This window comes from Equus caballus, chromosome 11 (genome assembly GCF_041296265.1).
Source record: "Equus caballus isolate H_3958 breed thoroughbred chromosome 11, TB-T2T, whole genome shotgun sequence".
Taxonomy (NCBI): domain Eukaryota; kingdom Metazoa; phylum Chordata; class Mammalia; order Perissodactyla; family Equidae; genus Equus; species Equus caballus.
The window spans coordinates 32,589,574-32,612,305 of NC_091694.1; the positions used below are offsets into that span (position 1 = coordinate 32,589,574).

Here is a 22,732-nt window from a genome sequence, read left to right on the forward strand (position 1 = left end):
AGACCTAGCCCAAGGATGAGCCATCACTGGCCACACAACTCACTTACAGTATATGATAACGAAAATGGCCAGAAATACAACAAGGCGAGGGACACAAAACAGCAAAGCAGAAACGGCACCAGACTACACTCAGAGGGTAAAGGTTCTGGGCGCAATTCTGCCTTAAAGTCATGGTGAAACCCTAAACACAACATCCCTGGCACCCCATTCTCTCACCTGAAAAATGGACAGGTGGGTCTGGATAATTTCTAATTTACAGCTGTTACTCTAATACAGAGAGATGAGGAACAATCAGCCTGGAGGAAAAGACCTGGCTGAGTTCGTCTCTCCTTCTTCTGGTTAGTTCTTATGTTCAGCAGCACAGAGAACTATTTTCACATCGCTACACAGCTGGAGTTATCACTTTCAAATTGGTGTAGTTGCATGTTTTCTGAGAAAAAGATGCCTAGAATCCTAAGGGTCTATGACCCAGAATAGAATATGAACCATTGCCTGGGAATTTAAGTTAGAACAGAGGAAGGGCTGTCTGAGAAGCTTTTCCACTAGGGCCAAGAAGAGAAGCCAAGGGAAGGAATGCCAGCCTCCACTACCCTTTTCTTCCTCTCCACACCTGTAGGGTCCTTTGAGGCCGGTGAAGTCAGGTTTTACTGTGATCACACCATTGCTGTCCACCTTCAGAGTACAGAGGACATGTTCATACTTCTTATAGCCAAGCCTAGAAAACAGGAAATCAACACCAAGGTTCAGGATCGCTGGTCCCACCTCCAGAGAAAGAGGAAGAAGTAGTCAGCCCACATCAGGGAGAGGACAGAGGCTCTAGGGAGCATTATCATGGTAAAATATTTTCTCCGGAGTACAACTAAGAAGAAAAAGAAGAAAAAGTCCCTCCCCCTATACACCCCGGATGCCTGTAACAGGTAGGGGATGGTTAGTGAGAAGAGGTGAGGATGAGGATGTGAGCTGGGCAGCGAGAATCTTCACTCACTTTCCATAGGGTCCCAGGTCTGCCATGATGTACATTGTCTGAAGAGGGGTGTTGATGACATGACTGTTCCTGATGAACTCTTCTGAGGGTTCCCAGGTAACGATTCGTGACTTGAGGATGCCGCCCTCCCTGAGAGACACCACAGGAAAGGTCACTTCTCTGGCACCCCCAAAGAGCCTGAAGGAGGAACACAGAGGAGCATACCCAGGTGGGGGCCTACTGCAGAATGGGAAGCTCCAGTTGGTGGACATATGGAGAACACTGGCGTAAAGGACCATGAAGGCCCCCCACAGTCCCCATACACCCTTGCACTCACATCCCTCGCCTGTCCTGCCGTCGCCGCCTGACATTTGCCATTCGCTCGACCAAGAATGATGGCACCTCGCTGGCTGCAGTGGTCATTTTCTGACAGTGCTGGGAAAAGAGAGCAGCCCCGTGTAACCCATCTAGTCAGGGCCACATGGGACCAAATACCTGAAGGCAAGTTTTCCTTCTGAAACCTCATCCAGGACCTGACCTAACAGGTACAGACACCTCACAATTATACATGCTAACAGAGGGGAGCAGTGGCACAAACGACCCAAAGAAGATTCCTCCCACACCTTGATTTGCCCTAAGATTTTAGCTGCATACTACCCTTCAGAAATGAGTTTATTTGTGCTAATATTAAAATGACTCTTCAATCTCTGAGCACATACCAACGAAAAGTTGGGTGAGTTTGCCTGGTAGATGTTGACGTTAACCAGGTAGTCAGAAGATGCCAGATGGGACGTAAGTATTCTGTGGAAAATCCTCACATGGCTAACTGAGCACTAACTGTAATTTGCTTTACTTTTCCAAAAGACAACCCAAATTTTATACACTACCAACCCACAGCTTTCCTAATACAAGCATCAATCTTTCAAAAACATTCATTTAACACCTGCACCTTGCAGAGATCTACAAGATCATAAACAAAAATCAGAAAATACAGGCTCTACTCTCAAGGAGTTTAAAATCTCAGTGAGAAGACAGAAGATATTATACAGTGACTGAAGAAACTGTAAAACAAGTCCACAAGGGTATGTTGGCACAAACAAATCGAGAACTTAAGTCATTCTCCATGGCTGTGCTGAATTCCTTTACAAACCCAGATACCAAGAGTTTTGGCTGAATCTCCTGATGAATTTTATCTGGCTGGTTCAAGACTCCACCCACTTGTCTTATCACGTGATGCATGGAGGAAGTCAAGCCTGGTGGCTCCTTTTTCTGATTTGCAGTCTGTAAGCCTATCATCAGAGACATTGCTGGCTCCCCCAGGCCCTCCAGCAGGCAGAGAAGGGAGCAGCAGCCACACCACCTGCAGACCGTGCCCACCCTACTTAGCTTGGCTGCCAGCAGCACAAGGCGGTTCCTAGACAGGCTGTTTCTCCTTAACAGGCTTCTGACTTAACACACAGAACCTAGTGAGGCCAGAAAGCTAGGGGAGGGAAAGGAGATGGAAGCTATGGGACCTCATTAGGAACAATACCTCCTCCAAATTGGTGTATCTATCAGAGTCAGTGTAGGTAAAGATCCGTCGGTTCTTCCTGCCACCCGAATTCTCCAGCTTCAGGATTTCTTGACGGTACTGATGATCCAAAGGGCTCTGACAGGCTGCTTCATTTTGGTACAGATCTACTTCAAACTGAGGTCACAAGAAAACAGAGATCTACTGAGAATACGTCCAACTTTTGTTCCTATAAGTGCTTAGTCAAATCAGTCCTATAGAGCTGATGCAATCTGACATGTTTTCTTAGCCAACTCTCAATTCACCTAAACTAATGGAGGGTAGGGGATCCAAAGAATGTTGGAGCTAAAAGGAACCAGAGTGATGGTCTCATCCAAGTCTGCTGTTACAGATGGCATGTGGCCCAGAGGTGAACAGTGCCTTACCAAGGATGATAAACTGGGTAGTGGCAGTCCCTATGTTACATTGCCCCTGTAAACACAACAGGGTAAAGTGTAAACTGCTACGACCTTTCTGGAAATCAGTTTGGCAATAAGTTATCAAGACTCCTTCCTTGCTACCAGCCAGGTGGAGGGAGACTGAACAAAGTGACAGCGGCTCACCTGGCTAAAGAGCTTCTCCTGCCACCCAATCACGACCTCCTCCTCTTCATCTTCATCTGGTCGGTGTCCACCTCCCAAGAGAACAGAATGAGTTGAATGTTTAAGCCAAACCAGCACCACTTCTCGCTCTGTGATTCATTCTAACCAAAGTCCCTGCTCTAATATTTGCCACCAAACAAGTTGGAGTTCAGTGTTTTATTAAGCACTCACTCTAGACAAAGCTTAGAGAGGCTGTGGACATGTCTAGAAGCTAGGATTAGGACCCAAGAAGTCTTAATCACGACTCTAATTTGAATAAAAGGAAGTCATGTCTTCCAGGAATTATTAATTTAATTCAGTGCCAAGAGCTGAAATTTAGATATAGGCTGACTAGCTCTTCCTCAAACCCAGTTGTCTACATTTGCTAGACAGGAACCCTGGCATTTTCACCTTTACTATTGTGAAGCCATATATCTAGAATCACAAGCACTGTAACCTTAGGAGACCAGGTAACAGAAGAGAAGAGGAAAGGCAAATAAATGATTATTTAAAGAACCAAATCTAATACTCCTGGCTGAGTATGCCTTTTTCAGAGATACATGCTTCACAGCCACCAGCCACACTCTTGTCCAGAAACATATCTGAACAGAAACAACAAAAGCAGAGAGAACAGTGACTTAACACAAACACACTGTTTTCTCCTCCTCACTCTTCCAGCTTCCTAAATAAGGAAAACCGCAAGAGGGCCGTTGATGTTAATATGCACATTTTTCAAGCAGACCCCAATTTTAAAATTGTTTTACAAAGTGTTTGGAGCATATTTTCTCTTAGAAAAAAAATGCCACAAATGATATTTAGGTTGACAGGCACATTTATAACATCTAAAGTATGGCTTTTGTTACTTTATTATATTTGCCCACAATTCGGATCAGTACCTTGAAGGCAGGAATCAAGTCTTATTCAATTTTCATGCACAACATAACGGAGTAGTTAAAATTACCTGGGATCAAATCCTGGCTTCAACATTTACCAGCCGTGTGACCTTGGGCAAAGAACTCAACCTCTCTATGCCTTTTCTCAGATGACAGACCTGGGTCTACCCTGTCTTAAGAGTTAACTACCGCCCCAGGCCCTTCCCCAGACCCCCAAGGGGCCGCATCACCACCAGACACCCACTGGCAGTTGGGGGAGGCCTAAACGTGGCCAAGTCTATGAGATCCTTCCCAAGCTGGGCAGCAGGCTGGTAATGGAGGAAGTTGCTTGACGTGATTCTTTGCAGGTGGACCCTGTCAGGAAAAGAGAAGCCCAAAATACTCGTCACAAGGCACACAACCAGGAGATGAACACAGAGCAAAGATGGAAACAAAACAGAGAAGAGGGTGGGGCTATCAAGGTGGCCGGGAGGCAGGCAACAGAGAGGAGGTGAGTGGGGCGCGGGATCCCAAGGAGAAGGGTGAGGATGAGAGTGTATTAGGGACCCAGGGCTCCGAGGAATTTGGGAGGGGCAGGGCCCTGTAAGGGCTTGCGTGGATGCGGCAGCTGTGACTGCAGAAGTTTCCGGGTAGTGAGGGCGACGAGAGGGGAGCGGGGAAGCAGTGGTCTGGATTGTAGGCGGAAGTGGGCAACAAGAAGTGAAGTTCGGACTCGAACTATCTGAGGGCATGAAAGGACGGGGCTCTGGGGCGATGCGACTACCGGAGGCGCAGATTGCGCACGGGGTCCCGGGAACGATACACGGCCTCTCCGGTGTCAGTGCTCCAGACGGCCTCCGCCATGACAGCTGCGTCACGCCGGGACTGAGCCGGAAAGCGCGCCGCCCCGTTCCCCTAGCAACGGAGACGCTGGGTTGGGAGGTGGCGGAGGCGGTGGCCTCGCGCCGGGTAGGGGCCCAGCTCAGGCCGAGGTCACGTGAATCACTGTCTAATACGTGTGCCAAAGAAGCTCGCTCGCTCCCAACGCCGGGCTTGATGCACTTTACAAATGAGGAAACTAAGACACAGCCATCGGCCCGTTTCATATAGATTCGGAAATGGTGATGGGGACCAAACCCCGTGTTCTGAGTTCTCAACCACTACTTTTTCCATCACACCACACAGCCTTCCACTGAATGCTCAGAAACTTTGGCCCGAAAATTGGTGGGTGTGACTCACAGAAGACACTCATTTTTCCCAAAAGAGTCATGGAAGGTGATGGCACTGTGGGGGATTAGAATTTGCCACCCCAAAATGTGTCTCTTTGGCTTATTATTATCTTTAAAGATTGGCACCTGTGCTAACAACTGTTGCCAATCTTGTTTTCTTCTTCTTCTTCTCCCCAAAGCCCCCCAGTACGTAGTTGTATATTCTAGTTGTAGGTCCTTCTAATTGTGCTATGTGGGACGCCACCTCAGCATGGCCTGATGAGCGGTGCCATGTCTGCACCCGGGAACCGAGTGGGTGAAACCCTGGGCCTCTGAAGCCCAGCATGCGAACTTAACCACTCAGCCATGGGGCTGGCCCGGCTTGATTATTTTTAAGGACAAGATGCTAAAGGAAACTTTGACCGTCCCCCTAATTGCCTAAAAGAATTTAAGATAAAAGAGCCTGTCCTAGGAAGGAGTTCTCACCAGAGATAATTCTAGGTGTGGTAGACAGCAAGGCATCTAGCAAGGGCCATTTTATTAAAAGATCTCTTTTGTCTCCTTGTCTATAGATGGCCCAACAAACATTTGTTTATCAAACATTTGCTTTTCCATCTCCATGTAAATTGCCTTCCTCTCCTACAGTTTGGTGAGCAGGATGGGACAAAACTTAACTGACTGGAGGCTGCTACTGCATCTGAGAGATCCTGGACCCCTGACAAGAGCCAGCAGGAGGTAAGAGTTCTTACCAGTCAGTCTCCAGGATCTCTCCCTGCATGGTCCAATGGAAGCGGGAGTGGTGAATTTTTTTCCTTTTCTAAATTTAGATTAGCAGGAGAAAATATTGGTGAAGCTAGCTTCCTGACCTCAGCAACTCTGGGATATTTGCTGTGAGTACTTGTTGGTTTATTGATCCTCGTCCTCTCAGAGATGGTCACTATTGTTCCTTGTCTCTGTCTTTGTGTCTGTGTCTTGATAGCTTGGCTTTGTGATGTTTTCAGTCTCCACCATCCAGAAGATGCATATATCTGTGTGCATCTTGGTGGCCAATTGAGTAGACTCAGGTCTGAGACACACTCTCTCTGTCAGGCTGTATCAGCTCTCAGGGGAGTTTGTCATAAGAGGTCCTAGTTGCTTTCATAAGGGTCCTTTGTCATCTCAACATTTGTTGTTTGTTAATGCTGGTCTTACTGCCTGTGCAATGAAGGCCTTTGCTTTCTTAGACTATTTTGGGGAGTGAACTTTCTGGATCTTGTGAGGGCTTCTTGTCTTGCACTCTCTTTTGGGGATGCCTCTTGTGTCCATGGTTAAGCCATAAAGTTTTGAAGCTGGATACTGGAGGGTTACTATAAATGTTCAGTAAGATTACCTTTCCAGATGTTCTCAACACAGACATAGATGAAAAGAAATTAATCTTGTCAACTTGCTGTTTTCTTGTTTAACCTGAGGGGTGACTCAAGGGTCACAAGAATTTATGAGCTTGTTTTACAGAAGGAAAAGCATGCCTTCAAGGATCGCTAGATAAGCAGTCCCCAGCTGCTGTTGATGCCCAGAAGTCAGATGGCCCAGGGGCTTTATGGGGAGTGAAAGAAACATGGATTACCCCTTTGTTTCTCCGAAACTCTTCCTGCCAAACCCCTTAGCTCTATAAAACCCCTGCTTCCTTCTCTTGTTAAGGTGGATTTGAGAGAACCCATCCTTCCGACTTCTCTTTTGGTCAATTCAAATAAACCTTTCTCCATCTCCAAGCAGATGTCTCAGTGACTGGCTTACTGCACATGGACACACGAATTTGAGATTAAGAGGTTCGGTATCAGTTTGAGTTGCTGTTAAGATCCCACTCCTCAAGGTGGCCAGATGATGGATCATTTAAATTGGAAAATCTTCTAAATTGGAAAAAATTTTTTAAGAGCTCCTGTCATAATTGTTTGATTGGGATACCTATGAAAAGACCAAATTAAAAAGGAAAAACAAAAAAAATGACTAGCCTTAAGACCCTGACTCAGGTTACAGTTAAATTGAGAAAATGTAAAAGTATAAGTGTTGATGAGAGTATAAAAGTTGGAATGTTTGAGCTAATTTTATATGAAGAGGTTATAGCAACTTTGTCTGAGTGTATTTTGAAAACGGACATTATGTCTGGCTGGGAATACTTCCCCTATCCAATGTTATAAGACTGAGACCTATTGATAAAGTCCTAATGGAACTATGATTAGAGGTGTAACAGGTGATAGAATTTAGATGAAATTTTGTAGAAAAATTGATATATTTACAGGCTTTATGTGAAGTGATTGCATCTCTTTTTGCCTGATTGTATTATAGATTGTATTCGGGGGATAGACTTCTTGTCTCACTGGGAAACATTTCCCCTGCCTGATTGTAAGACAGCATATAAATCTGCCCTTCAGACAATGTAAATTACACACACTAAAAAGAAGTCAACAGGGTTGCCTGAGCCTATACTGTATGAGACAAAAACTAGGGCCTAATATCAAATGCTAATAAAAAAGATAACAGACTCTCCCCCCCAGGGTAAATTGTTCTAAGATTAAATTGTACACAAAGAGGGCCTTTGTTAAATGCTTTGTGCAGACTTTTAAAGGTGTGGTACACTGTCCTAAAGTTTTAAAACAATAGCTGTGGAGTCTTTGTGTATGTGTGTCTATATATATGTTATATTTGTGTGATATTTTACCTCCAGAAGATATGGCCAAAATTAAGAGCTGTGTTTAATTGGCTTAAAGAGAGCACTTACATGAATTACTTCTAAATGTAGTAGAAACTAACTCAAATGTCTTTCAAGTTAATGTGATATAAAATAACCTTTAGTAAACAAAAGCTTGTTTATGTTTGTTGGTTTGGTTTAAATAAACGTGTCCTCAAAGTTATCAGCATTGTATATGATACAGGCATGGAGCTGGGTTTACTAGCCAAATAAGCTCATGTTATCTCTGGTAAAAATTTACCAGTAAAATAATAGCTTAAAATGATAAGCTAATTTTGCCTAATGTCTCATGAAGTTTTTGTAGGTAATCTAAACACAATCGTTGAGAGCAAATAATTTAAATGTAAGTGAGATAAGAGTTTATAGATAAACTTGTAGCAATAATTATATTTTATGGCTTGAGTATTTAAAATGACTTCCAAAATCTCTTTAGTAACTTGAAATTTTGAAGTTTTGCTCAGCTAAATTAAATGATGGAAAATTCATTGAATATCTAGATCATTTGTAAATAAGATAAAATATTAGACATTAATTATTAATATAGGTTAATCTACTCTTGGCTTCTTATTACAGAGAAACTAAAAAGTGTTTAGTTTTATTAGAAAACATGTCTTGTGTTTTATTAAAAGATTGTACTATGATGTAGCATGTTTCTAGAAATTATGAAAAGTGTTTATAAACTTGCCAAGCCACAGAATACTAATGTAAAAGACAGTTTATAATTGCTTACTTCTCAGTTTTCACTAAAAATTAATGTCTGTAAGGGTTAAAAATTCTAATATGTGGTTAAAGCTACAAAAATTAATAAGGAAAAATCTTTGTATTCAAAGAAAGTAAGATGTATGTTTTCAGTAAGGAAGGTATAAGAAATAAAGATTTTTGGGCTGTTAAAAAGGTTATAGAAGGTTAATAAAAACAAAAACTGAGAAAAGAACTTTGTACATGGTCAAGTTGGCTAAGATTAAAATGAATTTAATTAATTAAATGAGTTTTAATATCAAAAGTAACCTGGTCCAAAATTAGAAATTGGTTTTCTCTCTCTTAAAAGGATAATTTTCTTAAACTTTTGTTCTGCTCTTAATAAAGAAATTATAAAAAGGTTTTTCTTTACCTTTGAGTCAATCTACATTAAAGAAAGAAAAACTATGTTTTGTCAAAATAATTTCCTATGTTCAAAAAGGCTGAAGTCTCTCTATTAAGCTTTTTAGAACTGTTTGGCTCTCTATGTTTGCTTTCATAATCTTTGTCACTTTGGTTAAATGGATAACTAAGCATTGTTTCATAGAGATCTATGATATTGTGTGGGTAAATGTTATTGATATGTGTTCTTAAAAAATTATATTACAGGGCTAGCCCAGTGGTGTAGTGGTTAAGTTTGCACACTCCACTGTGGCAGCCTAGGGTTTATGGGTTTGGATCCCAGGTGTGGACCTAGCACTGCTCATCAAGCCATGCTGTGGTGGCATCCCACATAAAACAGAGGAAAATTGGCACAGATGTTAGCTCAGGGCCAATCTTCCTCACACAAACACACACAAAATTTATACAACATTCCTAAAATTCTGATCTATCCTGGTTGTTAGTCATAATTCTAGTTATTATCTTAGTGTTATGTGTCACAGAAATAGCCAATTTTTTGTTTTGTTTGTTGATTGCCATTTTTAAGTCTTTTGTCATTTACAGACAGTTTTGTTTTACTCTTCTTTTGCAAATATGTTTCATCTTCAGAGAAATTCATGGAAAGGACTCTGACACTTGCTCTAGAATACAGGTTTCTGATAAACTTTCAGATCATAAAACTGAACTGGGTAAGAAATTACAGAAGGCTAATGGAAAAACTGACGACTTCATGAAACTGCTAGCAGAAGACCAAAATCAAGAGTTGATTACACGGGACTAAATAAACTGATGAGGATGATTATAATTTTTATGACTCTTTGTTTAAAATATTGCTGATTTTTTAATGTTTTGTTTTTTGAGATTTGAGGAAATCTTTTTCTCTTAAGCTAACTATGACTTATAGAAATTTGGTTAATTATACTTTGTAAGCAGAATTGAAACATTTATCTTTTTCTCCCTACCTGATCCCTCCAGAATTTGGAAACTCTTAGTGAGTGAGTATTGTTATTTTCATGGCAATATAGTTATTTACATAAGTTCAGTAAGAATCTGTTCTCCTTATAACAGGATACAATTAAAAACATTGGTTATATTACCAAAGCTTTGACTGGAATGTCATATTTGAGAGAAACATGCATAGATTCAGATATGACTAGACAGCTTTTGAGGAACAAAGATTGACTTTATGACATAAAGCTACTTGGAAATATCGGCCTGGTGCCTTGCTTACAGGGTTCCCAGCAACCTTACCAGATGAGTAAATAAGGTCACTTCCCTGGTGGGTACCAAGAACCTCAGGATATTTTGGGGATCTTGAGAAGACAGGAATTCACCCAAATCTGTAGGTATGGCAGGCGGAGTTTGATGACAAGTCTTTGGCTTTGTTTTCCCAGCCTCAGGAGACCTATGAAGTTCAATCTGAGATCCCTTATAAAAAGTTACAGCAAAGCAGATTTAAAAGAGCCTATATGATCAATTGCTATTCTTGCTGTACTTATGTAAATAACTGGGCCAACTTTATTGAAACTAGACTTATTTTGCAAACCAGTTAGTCTTAAGTTGGCTATCTTTGGCAAAAATGAGGGTGATTTTAGAAATAAAAATATGTTTCAATAGAAACCATAGTATACATTTGTGGATATTAGATGCTAGTTCTGCCAACTGTGTTTGAGGCTTTTGTTTTTTACCTGTAAATTGAACTAGATCCTGAATTATTCTATTCTCCTGAAATATCTGGCTACAAATCTGCAAACTAATGTTTTCAATCATTTTCACTTGGAGTCACTGAGAACTGAAACCACCCTTGTTCCTGAATTCCTGCAATCTGCAGCTGGACAACTTTGATATAAAATTTGTAGAGATCACCACAATAGCACGCCTGTTGATGTGTAAGCCACTCAAGATGATACCTGAACACCTGATGACATCATCAGAGACATTTCAAACTGCAAAAGATGCTTTGACCTTGACATCTAGAAACTTCTTTACTGACTGTCCCCAGGGCTCAGAAACTGGTTTAGAATTTTCTTCAGCCATTAACCTTGTTTTTCTGTTTGTTTCTGTAGAAATGTGTCTTATTAAATACCTGATTGCTTGCTTACACATATAAACCTAACTTTGGGAGCCCATCTCCTGAAATGAATTTATCTGGACTGACCTATTGTCAGGACTAAGGGATGTATTCAATGAGATGGAACAATCTACCAACTCAGCTTCTGGACTGTGAAACTTCTTAAAGTTTCAAAGGTGGGACTGTGGGGGATCAGAATTTGCCACCCCAAAATGTATCTCTTCAGTTTGATTATTTTTAAGGACAAAGGACTCTGAAGGAAACTTTGACCTTCCCTAATTACCTGCAAGAATTTAAGATAGAAGGGCTTGTCCAGGAAGGAGCTCTCAACATAGATAATTCTAGGTGTGGTAGACAGGAAGGCATCTAGCAAGGGCCATTTTATCAAAAGATCTCTTTTGTGTCTCATTGTCTATAGCTGGCCCAACAAACATTGGTTTAGCAAACATTTGCTTTTCCATCTCCGTATAAATTGCCTTCCTCTCCTACAGCTGTTACTAATCTTAGAAGAAAAAAAAAGTGTCAGAAGACTTATTAGTCTTTGTATTGGTATTCACTGAGCCAGAGAAAGAAAAAACAAGGAAGCTAACAAGGAAGTACAAGATCTTACTACTGAACTGGTTTTTCCCTTGTGTATGTTAGTTCTGGATTTTTAAGCCACTTTGGATACTGCACTGGCCTCCTGAAAAGCCAATAAAGTACCATTCTGAAGTCATGCTTCATTGGACTATCAAAGGCAGGACACACAGTAACCTTGAGTCTAGCTCCCTGGCACTTTGGGGCTATCAATAGTTATCAGCCTTTGACATTTACTACTCCCTCAGCAGAGTAAGCAATTGTCCCCTGAATTCAGGAATCTCCTGCCAGTTTGATTATATGGCAGTGGGAGCCCTGGGCAACATAGCTGCTGTTGTGTAACACGAAGGACTCACCATAGTAATAGCCCCATTTATTTAGCATCTAACACAGCCTGGGTGCTTTGTCTGCATTGTCCCTAATCTTCGTAGAAAACCCTTAAGTAGGTATTGTTATTCCCATTTAATCAGTGAAGTTAGAGAAGGCCAGGGCTTAAAAGGCTGGTTAAAGTTGAATTCTAGTAAGTGGTGAAGGAGCTGGGATTCCAGCCTAGGTCTATCCTTTGAAGCCTGAACACCTTCCACTCTGCCTCACAGCCTCTCGCCTACTAGTTTATTCCATAAGAGCACACAATTTTCAACCTGGTACATAATTATTTCAAGAGATGAAACCATGGAGGCAGAAAACTAGTTCTTAAGAAATAATCTCTCTGATTTCATTTTAAAGTTGTGACTAGATAACACTGTGCCACAGGAACAACAAATGATAAAAGTGGAGACTGCCTCAACAGTTGTTTTATAACCAAAGAAAATTTATGGCAAAGTCAATCTAACATAATTATAAGCAAAATACGTACTGTAACACATGGTATGGAAATATAAATGATCATAATTGACTTATTTTTGTATGGGTAAACTAGATTTTTATGTTTTCTTTTTCTTAACTGGTATCTATAAGTCAGGATTCTTAAAACTGGGGTCCATGAGTGGGGCTCAAGAAATCTATGAACTTTTCCCCTAGAATTTTGTGGGAGGCATTTTCTGAAAAGATTTCATGACTTTTATCAGATTCTGGAAGGAGTTTATACCTAGATTTCAAAAATGGCCTGAGCCCCACTACACTTATATACTAACATCTTGATAAAAGTCGAAAGTTTGGATTATGTAGTATAAAGGGCAAAATCTCTCATCCCATCACCAGCAGCCTGTCCACCCTCATCCCCAACCAGGGTGGTTCAGAGTTGACATTTGCTGTGTTCTCCCTAAAATAACACCATCATTTGGAAAATTTTTTTTTGGTTTAGAAAACACTTGCACAAACCATCATGAAGGGTAGATAGTATTGCCTCTATTTCACATATTTATAAACCAAGATTCATTGAATTTCTCACAGTCTTATGACTAGGAAGCATAGGTCCTGCACTTACGTTCAAGATGTTCGAACTCAAACCTATGGACTCTCCTTTGAACTATGCTGTCTCCTTATATCTACTCTTATTGCTATCCCCTCCCCAAATTTTTTCTTTCCTAAACCAGCCCCATCTGAGCCACATCAGAATAGCCCACCACGTCTTCCTTTCCCCTTCCCAGTTGGTACTTTATAACTTATTTGGGCTCTCCTCAACACAAGACTTTAGGAAAGCAGAAGAGGAAGAACATCACTACAGTTCTCAAAAAACTCTCTGGGTCCCACAGTGTCCATGCTTTGTGCCTAAAAAATAACCTTGAACTCTCTGTGGTCCCAGGAAGAGATTCTTCTGAATTAAACAATCTTCTGAGGAATAATAAGATTGACTCCTGCTTTTTTCTCTCTCTGCCTGACTTTAAAGATGGAGGAAGGGGCCATGAGGCATAAACACTCCAATTATAAAGCAGAGATTATCAAATTAGATAAAAAGCAATATCCAACTATATGCTGTCTACAAGAAGCCCACTTTAAATATAAAGATAGTTTAAAAGTTAAAGGATGGAAAAAGATATACCATACAAACACTGATCAAAAGAAAGCCAGAGTTACCAAAAACAAACAAACGAAAAAAGAAAGCTGGAGTGGCTATGTTAATAACAGACAAAATAGACTTCAAAACAAAGAATATTACCAGGGATAAAGAGGTATATTTTGTAATGATCAATGCATCAATTCATCAAGAGGACATAAGAAATATAAATATTTATGCACTTAATAACAAAACTTCAATATATATGAAGCAAAAAATTGATAGAAATGAAAGAAGAAATAGGCAAATCCACAGTTACAGTTGGAGATGCAACACTTTTTCTTAGTAAATGATAAAAACATGTGGACAGAAAATCAGCATGTAGAGGACCTGAACGTCATTGACGAATTTGACCTCACTGACCTTTGTAGAACACTCTACTGCACAACAGCATGCACACTCTTTTCAAGTGCATGTGGAACATTGACTAATAGTGACCATTTCTGGGCTAAAACAAGTTCTAATAAATTTAAAAGGGGGGCCAGCCCAGTGGCATAGTGGTTAAGGTCACACACTCCACTTTAGTAGCCCAGTCTTCACAGATCTGGATCTGGGGCACAGACCTACACACCACTCCTCAAGTCATGCTGTGGCAGCATCCCACATACAAAATAGACGAAGATTAGCACAGATGTTAGCTCAGCAACAACCTTCTTGAACCAAAAAAGAGGAAGATTGGCAACAGATGTTAGCTCAGGGCCAATCTTCCTCACCAAAAATAAATAAATAAATTTATTTATTTTAAAGATTGGCACCTGAGCCAACAACTGTTACCAATCTTCTTTTTTTCTTTTCTTTTTTTTTCTGCTTTTTCTCCCCCAAATCCCCCCAGTACGTAGTTGTATATGTTTTTTCAGTTGTGGGTCCCTCTAGTTGTGGTAAATAAATAAATTTAACAGGATCGAAATAATATGAAATACATTCGCAGGCCACAGTAGAATTAAACTAGAAATCAAAAACAGAAATGTATCAGGAAAATTCCCAAGTATTTAACAACAGGCTTCTAAATAATCGATTTTTCAAGAGAGAAGTTATAACAGAAATTAGGAAATGTCTTGAGCTGAATGAAATGAAAGCACAACATAGCAAAAGGTTGGGTATGCAGTTAAAGCAGTGCTTAGAGGGAAATTTATAGCCTGAAATGTTTCTATAAGAAAAAAAAGCTCTCAAATCAGTGATCTTAATTTCAGTTTCAGTAAATGAAGGAGAGAAAATTAAAACCAAAGTAAGAAGCAGAGAAAAATAAGAAACATAACAGCAGAAATGACTGAAGTAGACAACATAAAAATGATTTTTTTTAAAAGCCACTTCTGAAATTGTGGAGGAAGGAGCTTTAAAAAGTCACTCCTCCATAAGATAATGTGAACAGGGGCAAAAAATATCAAAATAAACTTTTTTAGAACTCTAGAAATTAACCAGAGGCTTGCAATAATCGAAAGATCATTTATTCAAGCAAAATAGCCAAATTCCAGTAAGAGCAGTGAGCTTTATGGCATTTTAACTGTCTTAGTCCCTCTCTTCTCTCCCTAGCTAAAACTGGCTGTGAATAGTCTTTTCACCTAAGGGGAATGTGGAAAGCAATGAGTGAAAATTGTTTAATGTTGCAGCGGCAAACCATTGACAGTGTACCCCAATACATTCGTAGAGCCTTAGACAAAGACTGAGAGACTTAGCGGTTTAAGCCATTTAAGGAAATCTCTGTCCAATCCTTAGCTGACCAACAAGCTAACCAACCAAGCAGACTTCACTGGCCACACATGACAAAGAATACAGACATTACAGAATTAATTCAGAAAAGTCATTAAACAAATAATCAGCAGCACTGCCACCAACAAACAGCAACAACAATAAGCCCTGGGCAAGAAGGAGGGAGTAGCCACTTTATAATATTTTAAATTTCCAGTTTTCAACCAAATTTCAAGACAAGCAAAGTAAAAGGAAAATGTTGCCCATATACAGGGAAAAAATCAGTCAATAAAAACTGTCCCTAAGGTAGCCCAGGTATTGGAATTACTAGATTAGCTATAGATATAGATGTAGGTTCTTTATATATACAATTTTTATATATAATGTTTATATTAAAAGATTTTTATTGTGTGTGAGGAAGATTAGCCCTGAGCTAACATCCGCCACCAATCCTCCTCTTTTTGCTGAGGAATATTGGCCCTGAGATAACAACCATGCCCACATTCCTCTATTTTATGTGTGGGATGCTTGCCACAGCATGGCTTGATAAACGATGTGTAGGTCCGTGCCCAGGATCCAAACCTGTGAACCCCAGGCTGCCCCTTGAGTGGAAACTGAAGGCTAAAGATAAAAAGAACTGTCCACAAATACTGTATGCTAGTTGGCAAATTTGTTTCTCAGAGGCATGTGGGTTAGCAATTCTGAAACTACTTTGTATGTATACTAAGGTTGAACAAGTAAGTAAATATATTGTAGATAATAAGAGCCCTATTTCCCACTGTCTAAGAAAGAAATTACAAATAAAGAAAGGAGTGAAGGTGAGAATGAATCCTGCAGTGCTGTGGGTCAGAAATGAATATAGATATGTATGCCTGGGTTGGTATCCATACATATAGTTCCTAGCTCTGTCTCTGAGAGAGCTTAGGGGCAGTCACTCCCCAGTAGAAATAAGCACTCCCAGTACCAGGACCTTGGTTTCTAAATACCATTCTCCGTTACAAAGTAGTCAGGGCTCATTGGAGAATTGATTCATTCTCTGAAAGAGGCAGAATGGAACTCCTTAGGCATCTCTGGGCTAGGGAGCTCCCATCAGCCAAGGGCAATCCTGAGATGGGTACAGGTATGAGCTGTTAACAATCAACCTGCTCAGCAGCTTGTCAAGGGGACCTGAGCAGGGTACCAACAGCATCTGCTACAAGTACAGTTTGGGGAGGTGATACCAGGAAACACTGATTTGAGAGTGTGGCTAAACCCAGAGCAACTTACTCTGGGAACCAAGAGAGTGAGCACGATTGACTTTTCCCAGCCCCTTCCAGGCAGTGTGCCAACAGGTAGAACAGGTGTGACCACATGGGCATTACCACACTGACATTACCTGAGTCAGTAGGAGAATAAAATAGGTCAGCAGTACCCTGAAGCTCAGCATCTGAAGCAGTTTGTTTGCATGTCCTACTCAGATCTCGAAAGCCTTTTACCAAGAAACATACTCAGCTTCTGATAATTAATTGCCCCTATCTTGGGCAGCCCCTATTTTCCCTACAATGTGTCCCAGCAGGTTAGCCCAGGTCTTTAATGACGTGTCAAGACTTGGAGCAATAGGAATGTTCTAAACAGTAGGACTCTGATGACCCTGGTTTCTGCGGCCCCTCCCCCTCCAAGAAGGCATTTCAATTTTTAGAAATACTACAGGGACTTTAAAATTCACCTTCTATGCTCCTCCCTTTCTTGATATTCTCCTGAAAATACAAAGAAATTAATCTTTTCAATAAATTCTAATAAGTGGCAGAACTTTCTGCCAACCATAGGATTCTTTCAAGTTTAATCTCGTTAAAAACCACTGATTTTCCCCAAATCAGCAATGACCTTTTGAAAGTCTATATTCAACCTACCAATAATTTTGAGTTGAGTTTTTGGCTATTGTCGCAAAAGAATCATTTGACTACAGCTCTTGGGGTTGAAATTAGGTGATGATGCAAACTGCTTTGAGTAAGGATTGATTCTCAGCAATACTGTCTGACCCCTAAGATGTGGTAGTTATGAGTTTTCTCCACAATTCCTTAATTAATTCACTTTATTCATACATTCAACAAATATTTATTGCTGGTCTTCTATGCATGGGGCACATGTTAAGCCCTGGGGATATACAGTTTCTAACCTCATGGAATTTACATTATGGTCGGAGTAGATAGACAGTAAACAAATAAAAAAGTAAAACATGGTACAATATGGTGGTCAGTTCTGTGAAAAAAAAATGAAGCAAGAATGATAAGAATTGTGGGAGGAGAAGAGTTTGAAATTTTTTAATGGGAAATTTTTTTAAAGGGAAATCAGGAAAACATCCAGTGAAACTGATATTTAAGCAAATACCTGAAGATAGTGAGGGAGGCAAGCCAGGTAGATATCTGGAGAAAGAGCATTCCAGCAGAGGAGACAGCTAATGCAAAGCATGGTGGCGGGGCATGGCTGTACAATGCGTTTATTCTCAACTGTACTATAATTATATCTGAATAATTTTAATAACATATACTGTTAAATTAAATCTGGTTTCCAAGCTCCCACTCAGCAAAGCTGACAAGATGTCCAGTGTCAGTCATTATTGACAGCCCTTCCCACTCCCTGGACTCACAGTAGAGTCTGTGTGTCCTGGAAAGGGGCCTCCAATCCATCACAGTCATTGCTGGGATGGTTGTGACCCAAGCTTGCAGCAGAGCTCATCATGTCCATCTTCCTCGTGGCTAACTCGGTCCCTGAGACCACAGCCTTAGGGATCAGTCCCAGATATCCACCTGCTACATCAGAGGTCCTACCACATCTGGGAATGCTACATGGAGCTGAAGTTCCTGGCTTCTTGGCCCTGCATCTCCAAGGTAACTAGCAATCCCTCCATCCCCTCAGGCTTCAGGAATCCAGCTCATCTCCTCTCTACTTTCCCTCCTGGCCCCAGTACCTCAGTGGAGCTCCCTAACCTTTGTGAGCTAGGTTTGTTTGTCAGTCATGTAGTTATTGCTCTTGGTGATGTTGTTGGTTGGTTGCTTGCTTGCTTGCTCCATTTATTGTTCATTTGCTTGTTTGTTTAAAACAAAGGTTTATCAATTTCCCAGGGGTCAAGGAAACTCCAGCCCTCCAGGACACAAAGCTTTAATTGCTCTCTTGAGGGAGGGTGGAGGGAAATTTTTATTCTTTCAACAGAACAAAATAGAGTTAAGATCTCAATCAGGTTAATTTGTCACATAAACCCCTCTGGAACCTTCCCCCAGCTCTCCATCTCCAGGACCACGGGTCGCTACTTGATCCATGTTACCATTAGCTCTTGCCTAGATGCCTGATCTCTCTGTCTCCAGTCTTGGCCCCTTCAACTCTTCTCCATACTGAAACCAAAGTGACTTTTCTAAGGCAATAATCTGATGAGGTTTCAGATCTCTTTGCCAGTTAAGGAACAGTCATGTGACCCAATTCAGGACAGTGAAATGTGAGAAAAGGCTTGCCAGAATTTCTGGGGAAACCATTCTTTCTCTTCTGTGAGATTCTCGGACTTCCCCGGAATGTGGTTGTGTGCCGTCTCGCCTCCAAGGAAGGATGGAATAGAAGCTTGGAGGAGGCAAAGCCAGGAGAACTGCAGGGTAAAGGAATCGAGAACCATTGAGTGACGTCAATCCTCAAGTCTGCCCTATCTCTAGACTTCTTGGTAGAGTTTTCTTTTTTTTTTTTTTAATATTTCAGATGATCAAAAATACGGAAAAGAGATTGGCTGTGCAACAATGTGAATATACTTAACACTACTGAACCGTGCACTTAAAAAATGGTTGACAGTAAATTGCATATGTGTATTTTACCAAAATTTAAAAAACACAACAAAAATATGGAAGAAATAGTATAATAACCACTCATTATTGTGTCCAGCATCCAACTTGAAAATTTCCCTATTAGTTAAGCCAATTTAAGTTGAGTTTTTGGTGACTTGGACCCAGCAAATGCTTGCTAAGTAATGCAGAATTTGGTGCCCACAAGTAGGAATGCTATAATTAACAGATTTTAAACTTGATGGAATTGGCTGACCTGAAAAGAGAGGGCTTGACCCTGGGTTAGAAAGGTAGCAATCCTCTCTAGGTGATTGTGAAATATTTGGTTTATCTGCCTCTTGAAGCTTAACCGTGCGAAAAATCACCTGAGGAACCTTGTTCAAACGAAGATTCTGATTCAGTAGGCCTAGGGTGGGAGCTGAAATTCTGCGTTTCTAACAAGCTCCCAGGTGATGTTGGATAGTAAGGAGTTACACTGATGTGCCCTGGAAGAGGGTCCAGGTGCGATGCGTGCTGTTGCATTAGGAGGATGAGGGGGAAAATTCAGGATGTTGGATTGTGTTAGCATCTTCTTATATCCCTTAGTAAGGTTCTACGAGAAAGAGACATGCTTAGCCTCACACTGGCCTGTATGAAAACAGAGAAAGAAGAAAATACATCTCTGTTAAGAGAGGTTCTCTATGCCTCTGACCTGCAATTTAAAAAGAATGGCTGAAATGAGATAATATGATTATGTCTATCTTGGTCAACTTTTTAGAGTTTGCCCATATTTTGAAAATATGTGTGAATAAGTGAACTCACTATAAGAAAGAGCTATTCAACACTTAGAGCCACCCAGCAAAGAAGCAGGTTGCAGTGTAACGTTATGAGCTCCCCGACTCAGTTTTAAGCTGTCACTTGGTGACCACCTGTCAAGGATGAGATAGAGCAGGGCTTCTCTAACTTTAATGCGAATTGATATTACCTGGAGACCTTGTGAAAATGCAGATTCTGGGTTCATAGGTCTGGGGTGGGGTCTGAGATTCTGTGTTTCTAAATAGTTCCCAGAAGACTCCAATGCTACAGGTCCTTGAACCACACTTTGAGTAGAAAGGATGTAGTGGGGAATCCTGCAAGGGGTAGAAAGTTCAACTAGGTTAGTAATATTCAAACCTGCCTGCATGTCAGACTCCCGCAGGAGATTTATTAAAAATGAAGGTTCTGGGCCGGCCGGTGGCGCAGCAGTTAAGTGCGCACTTCCGCTTCAGCGGCCAGGGGTTTGCCAGTTCGGATCCCGGGTGCAGACGTGGCACGGCTCAGCAAGCCATGCTGTGGTAGGTGTCCCACAGTAAAGGAAGATGGGCATGGATGTTAGCTCAGGGCCAGTTTTCCTCAGCAAAAAGAGGAGGATTGGCAGCAGTTAGCTCAGGGCTAATCTTCCTCACCAAAAAGAAGGAAAAAAAAGAAATGAAGGTTCTTCAGCTCCAATGCCAGAGATTCAAATTCTGTAATCAGGAGAAGGGCCCAGACACCTGTATTTTTAACAAGCTTTTTCACTGATTCACACACAGTGTTTGGGAACCGCTGAACCAGAGGCTTCCTAAATTTATTTCAAATTCTAACCTACCTTGTCTCAAGAATCTGACAAATATAAATCAGGATGAGGCAAGGCCAGGCTGACAGTGGTTCTCCCACTATATTTACATTGTAAATATCACAGGGTCAAAACACTGCCCTACTATTTAGGAGTCGGAGATTTACACTCACTCTCTTTCCTGGGAATTCAGCATTTTCCACACTTTTGCAGAGCACACTCCATTGTGCTCTCAAAATAGCTCAATTAACAATTTCTTAAGCTCCATCAACCCATGGTGAAACAACTTAATTATGTTAAAAAGAAGAACTTTCGCATTAGGTTTCTTGGAGAATTTTTCCAAAGACAAAAATAACCAGGAAATCTAGGGTTGTGTGACATATTGAAAACATCCCACAGACAGGAGTGATTCAAACTGAGCTTGTTAGAGCCCTGATCTCTGCTCCAGATGCACTCGTGAGCCAAGAACTGCACGTCTCTAATCTGAGGTTGTAGATTTTTATTTTACAGATTTTATAAGTTCCAGGAGGCCAGAATCACAGACAGGTTTGAGCAATTCTTGTTTTTCTTACCCGCTCATCATCAATATCCTCTCTTGTGACATAGCCACAGATAGAAGGGTTCATGGAGATAGGCAAGGGCCTGGTCCTACAACTTGCGGCTAGAGGGAGAGACTGGAATTCCACTCCACTGCAGGGGTTAGGAGAAGGGCCAGGTGAATTGGTGGGATGTAAAATCCAGTGAGGACCATGGTGGGCTGCAGGTGGTAGCCTGGAAAGACGGAAGCATCAGGGAAGGCCTGTAACATATGCCCTGACAGATGTCCTGGCAGGTGTCCTGGCAGGTGGGCACTGGCCTGGGGGAAGAAAATAGGCAGGTGTACAGGCAGGCTATATCTGGGTGATCTGACCACACTGCCATCAGTCTGGGTCAGGAGGCATTCCAGTGTCCTCCCGACACACAAGGGTGTTCTCTATCAGTGTAAGCACAGTGTGTCCCTTCTGCCTCACAGTTTCCTTCCCAACTCTACTCCCTGCTTAAGCCCACTTTCCCTTCATACTCACCTCAAACACCCCTTGCTCAGGGAAGCCTCTCCACCGTCAACTCTGTTAGTGCTGCTGCTATATGCCCTCTGATTATATGTATCCTTATTTCCTAGCAGTCTTACAGTTTGCAGTTATATAATCAAAAATGTGATTTTTTTTAAAAAGAATTACTGTTAACTCCAAGTTCCATGCAGGCAGAAATCATGTCTGTCTTGAGTCCCAAGCTATCCCCAGAGCTTAAGTGCCTGACACATGGTAGGCACTTGCTCAATAAATGAACAATTATCTTTTAATACGTCTTTTTACCCTACTAACCAGTGACTTCCTAGGAGGAGGAACAAGGGTCAATTTACCTGTGGATCCTCAGGTAATCCAAACAATTGCTCAATACATATTTATTTGAATTGGACTGAACTGAATTAAATTATCAGGAGTAGCAGTGCCTTGGGCACTGGGGTAGGATTCAGGGGAAAATTCCAGAGTTTGGACAGGGGAAGCTAAAAGTGAGGCCATTGACTCAGGGGGCCCAGGTACTTAGATCAAGGTGGGCCTCCTAAAGTCTGCCCCCAGAAGGGAAAAGAGAAAGCATGAGTTACTATCAGCACTGTAGGCTGGTTTTAAAATGTGAGGCTAGGAAACCCTGCTAGGTTGCATTCCGGGAGACAGGCATCACCATCTGTGCAGTAGCCAGGCCCACAGGGACTACGGAGGGATGGCAGCAGCTAGCTAGCTTGTGTTGCCGAATTCAAGAGCAGAAATCCTGCCTGGGCCCCCTGCTGTCCTCAGGCTGGAGATGGTGTTTTTCACCTCCACATCCCTCCTAAATGGCAAAAACAGAGCTGCCTCCTTGTGGAGATGGGGTGGTCCTCATGGTCCCCATCACTTCTCTCTTTCTCCTCATCAGACGGCAAGCAGCCCGTAGGAGGGTGTCCAAAAGTTACTAGGACAGAAGGAAGTCCAGCCGCA

The 22,732-nt window shown here is 41.5% G+C and overlaps 1 protein-coding gene and 2 long non-coding RNA genes across 9 annotated transcripts in view; 1 reads left to right on the plus strand and 2 right to left on the minus strand.

The window, feature by feature from the left end:
• MKS1 (MKS transition zone complex subunit 1) overlaps nucleotides 1-4,894 on the minus strand; it is an 11,711-nt gene extending 6,817 nt beyond the window's left edge. For 4 of the 5 annotated variants that reach the window (XR_011423240.1, XR_011423241.1, XM_001503683.7 and 1 more), the window contains exons 1-7: nucleotides 4,751-4,894; nucleotides 4,232-4,341; nucleotides 3,077-3,147; nucleotides 2,496-2,651; nucleotides 1,302-1,399; nucleotides 986-1,114; nucleotides 611-715 (exon numbers count right to left, since the gene is read on the minus strand). Coding sequence is in view for 3 of the 5 variants with exons in the window: in XM_001503683.7 (XP_001503733.1) it covers nucleotides 611-715; nucleotides 986-1,114; nucleotides 1,302-1,399; nucleotides 2,496-2,651; nucleotides 3,077-3,147; nucleotides 4,232-4,341; nucleotides 4,751-4,830 (749 nt within the window). In the remaining 2 variants the exon portion in view is untranslated. Of the gene's footprint in view, nucleotides 1-610; nucleotides 716-985; nucleotides 1,115-1,301; nucleotides 1,400-2,495; nucleotides 2,652-3,076; nucleotides 3,150-4,230; nucleotides 4,342-4,750 lie in introns of all 5 variants that reach the window. The other variant, XM_070227467.1, reaches the window with a different exon arrangement.
• Nucleotides 4,336-22,732, plus strand: part of LOC106783380 (uncharacterized) — a 19,230-nt gene continuing 833 nt past the window's right edge. Inside the window, exons 1-4 of one of the 2 annotated variants that reach the window (XR_002811545.2) lie at nucleotides 4,336-4,477; nucleotides 5,820-5,909; nucleotides 6,002-6,064; nucleotides 9,628-12,560. This is a non-coding gene — a long non-coding RNA (uncharacterized lncRNA). Of the gene's footprint in view, nucleotides 4,478-5,819; nucleotides 5,910-6,001; nucleotides 6,065-9,627; nucleotides 12,561-22,732 lie in introns of those variants that run through there. The other variant, XR_011423242.1, reaches the window with a different exon arrangement.
• LOC138916260 (uncharacterized) overlaps nucleotides 17,401-22,732 on the minus strand; it is a 12,383-nt gene continuing 7,051 nt past the window's right edge. Inside the window, exons 3-5 of one of the 2 annotated variants that reach the window (XR_011423244.1) lie at nucleotides 21,293-21,576; nucleotides 20,112-20,256; nucleotides 17,401-18,960 (exon numbers count right to left, since the gene is read on the minus strand). This is a non-coding gene — a long non-coding RNA (uncharacterized lncRNA). Of the gene's footprint in view, nucleotides 18,961-20,111; nucleotides 20,257-21,204; nucleotides 21,577-22,732 lie in introns of those variants that run through there. The other variant, XR_011423243.1, reaches the window with a different exon arrangement.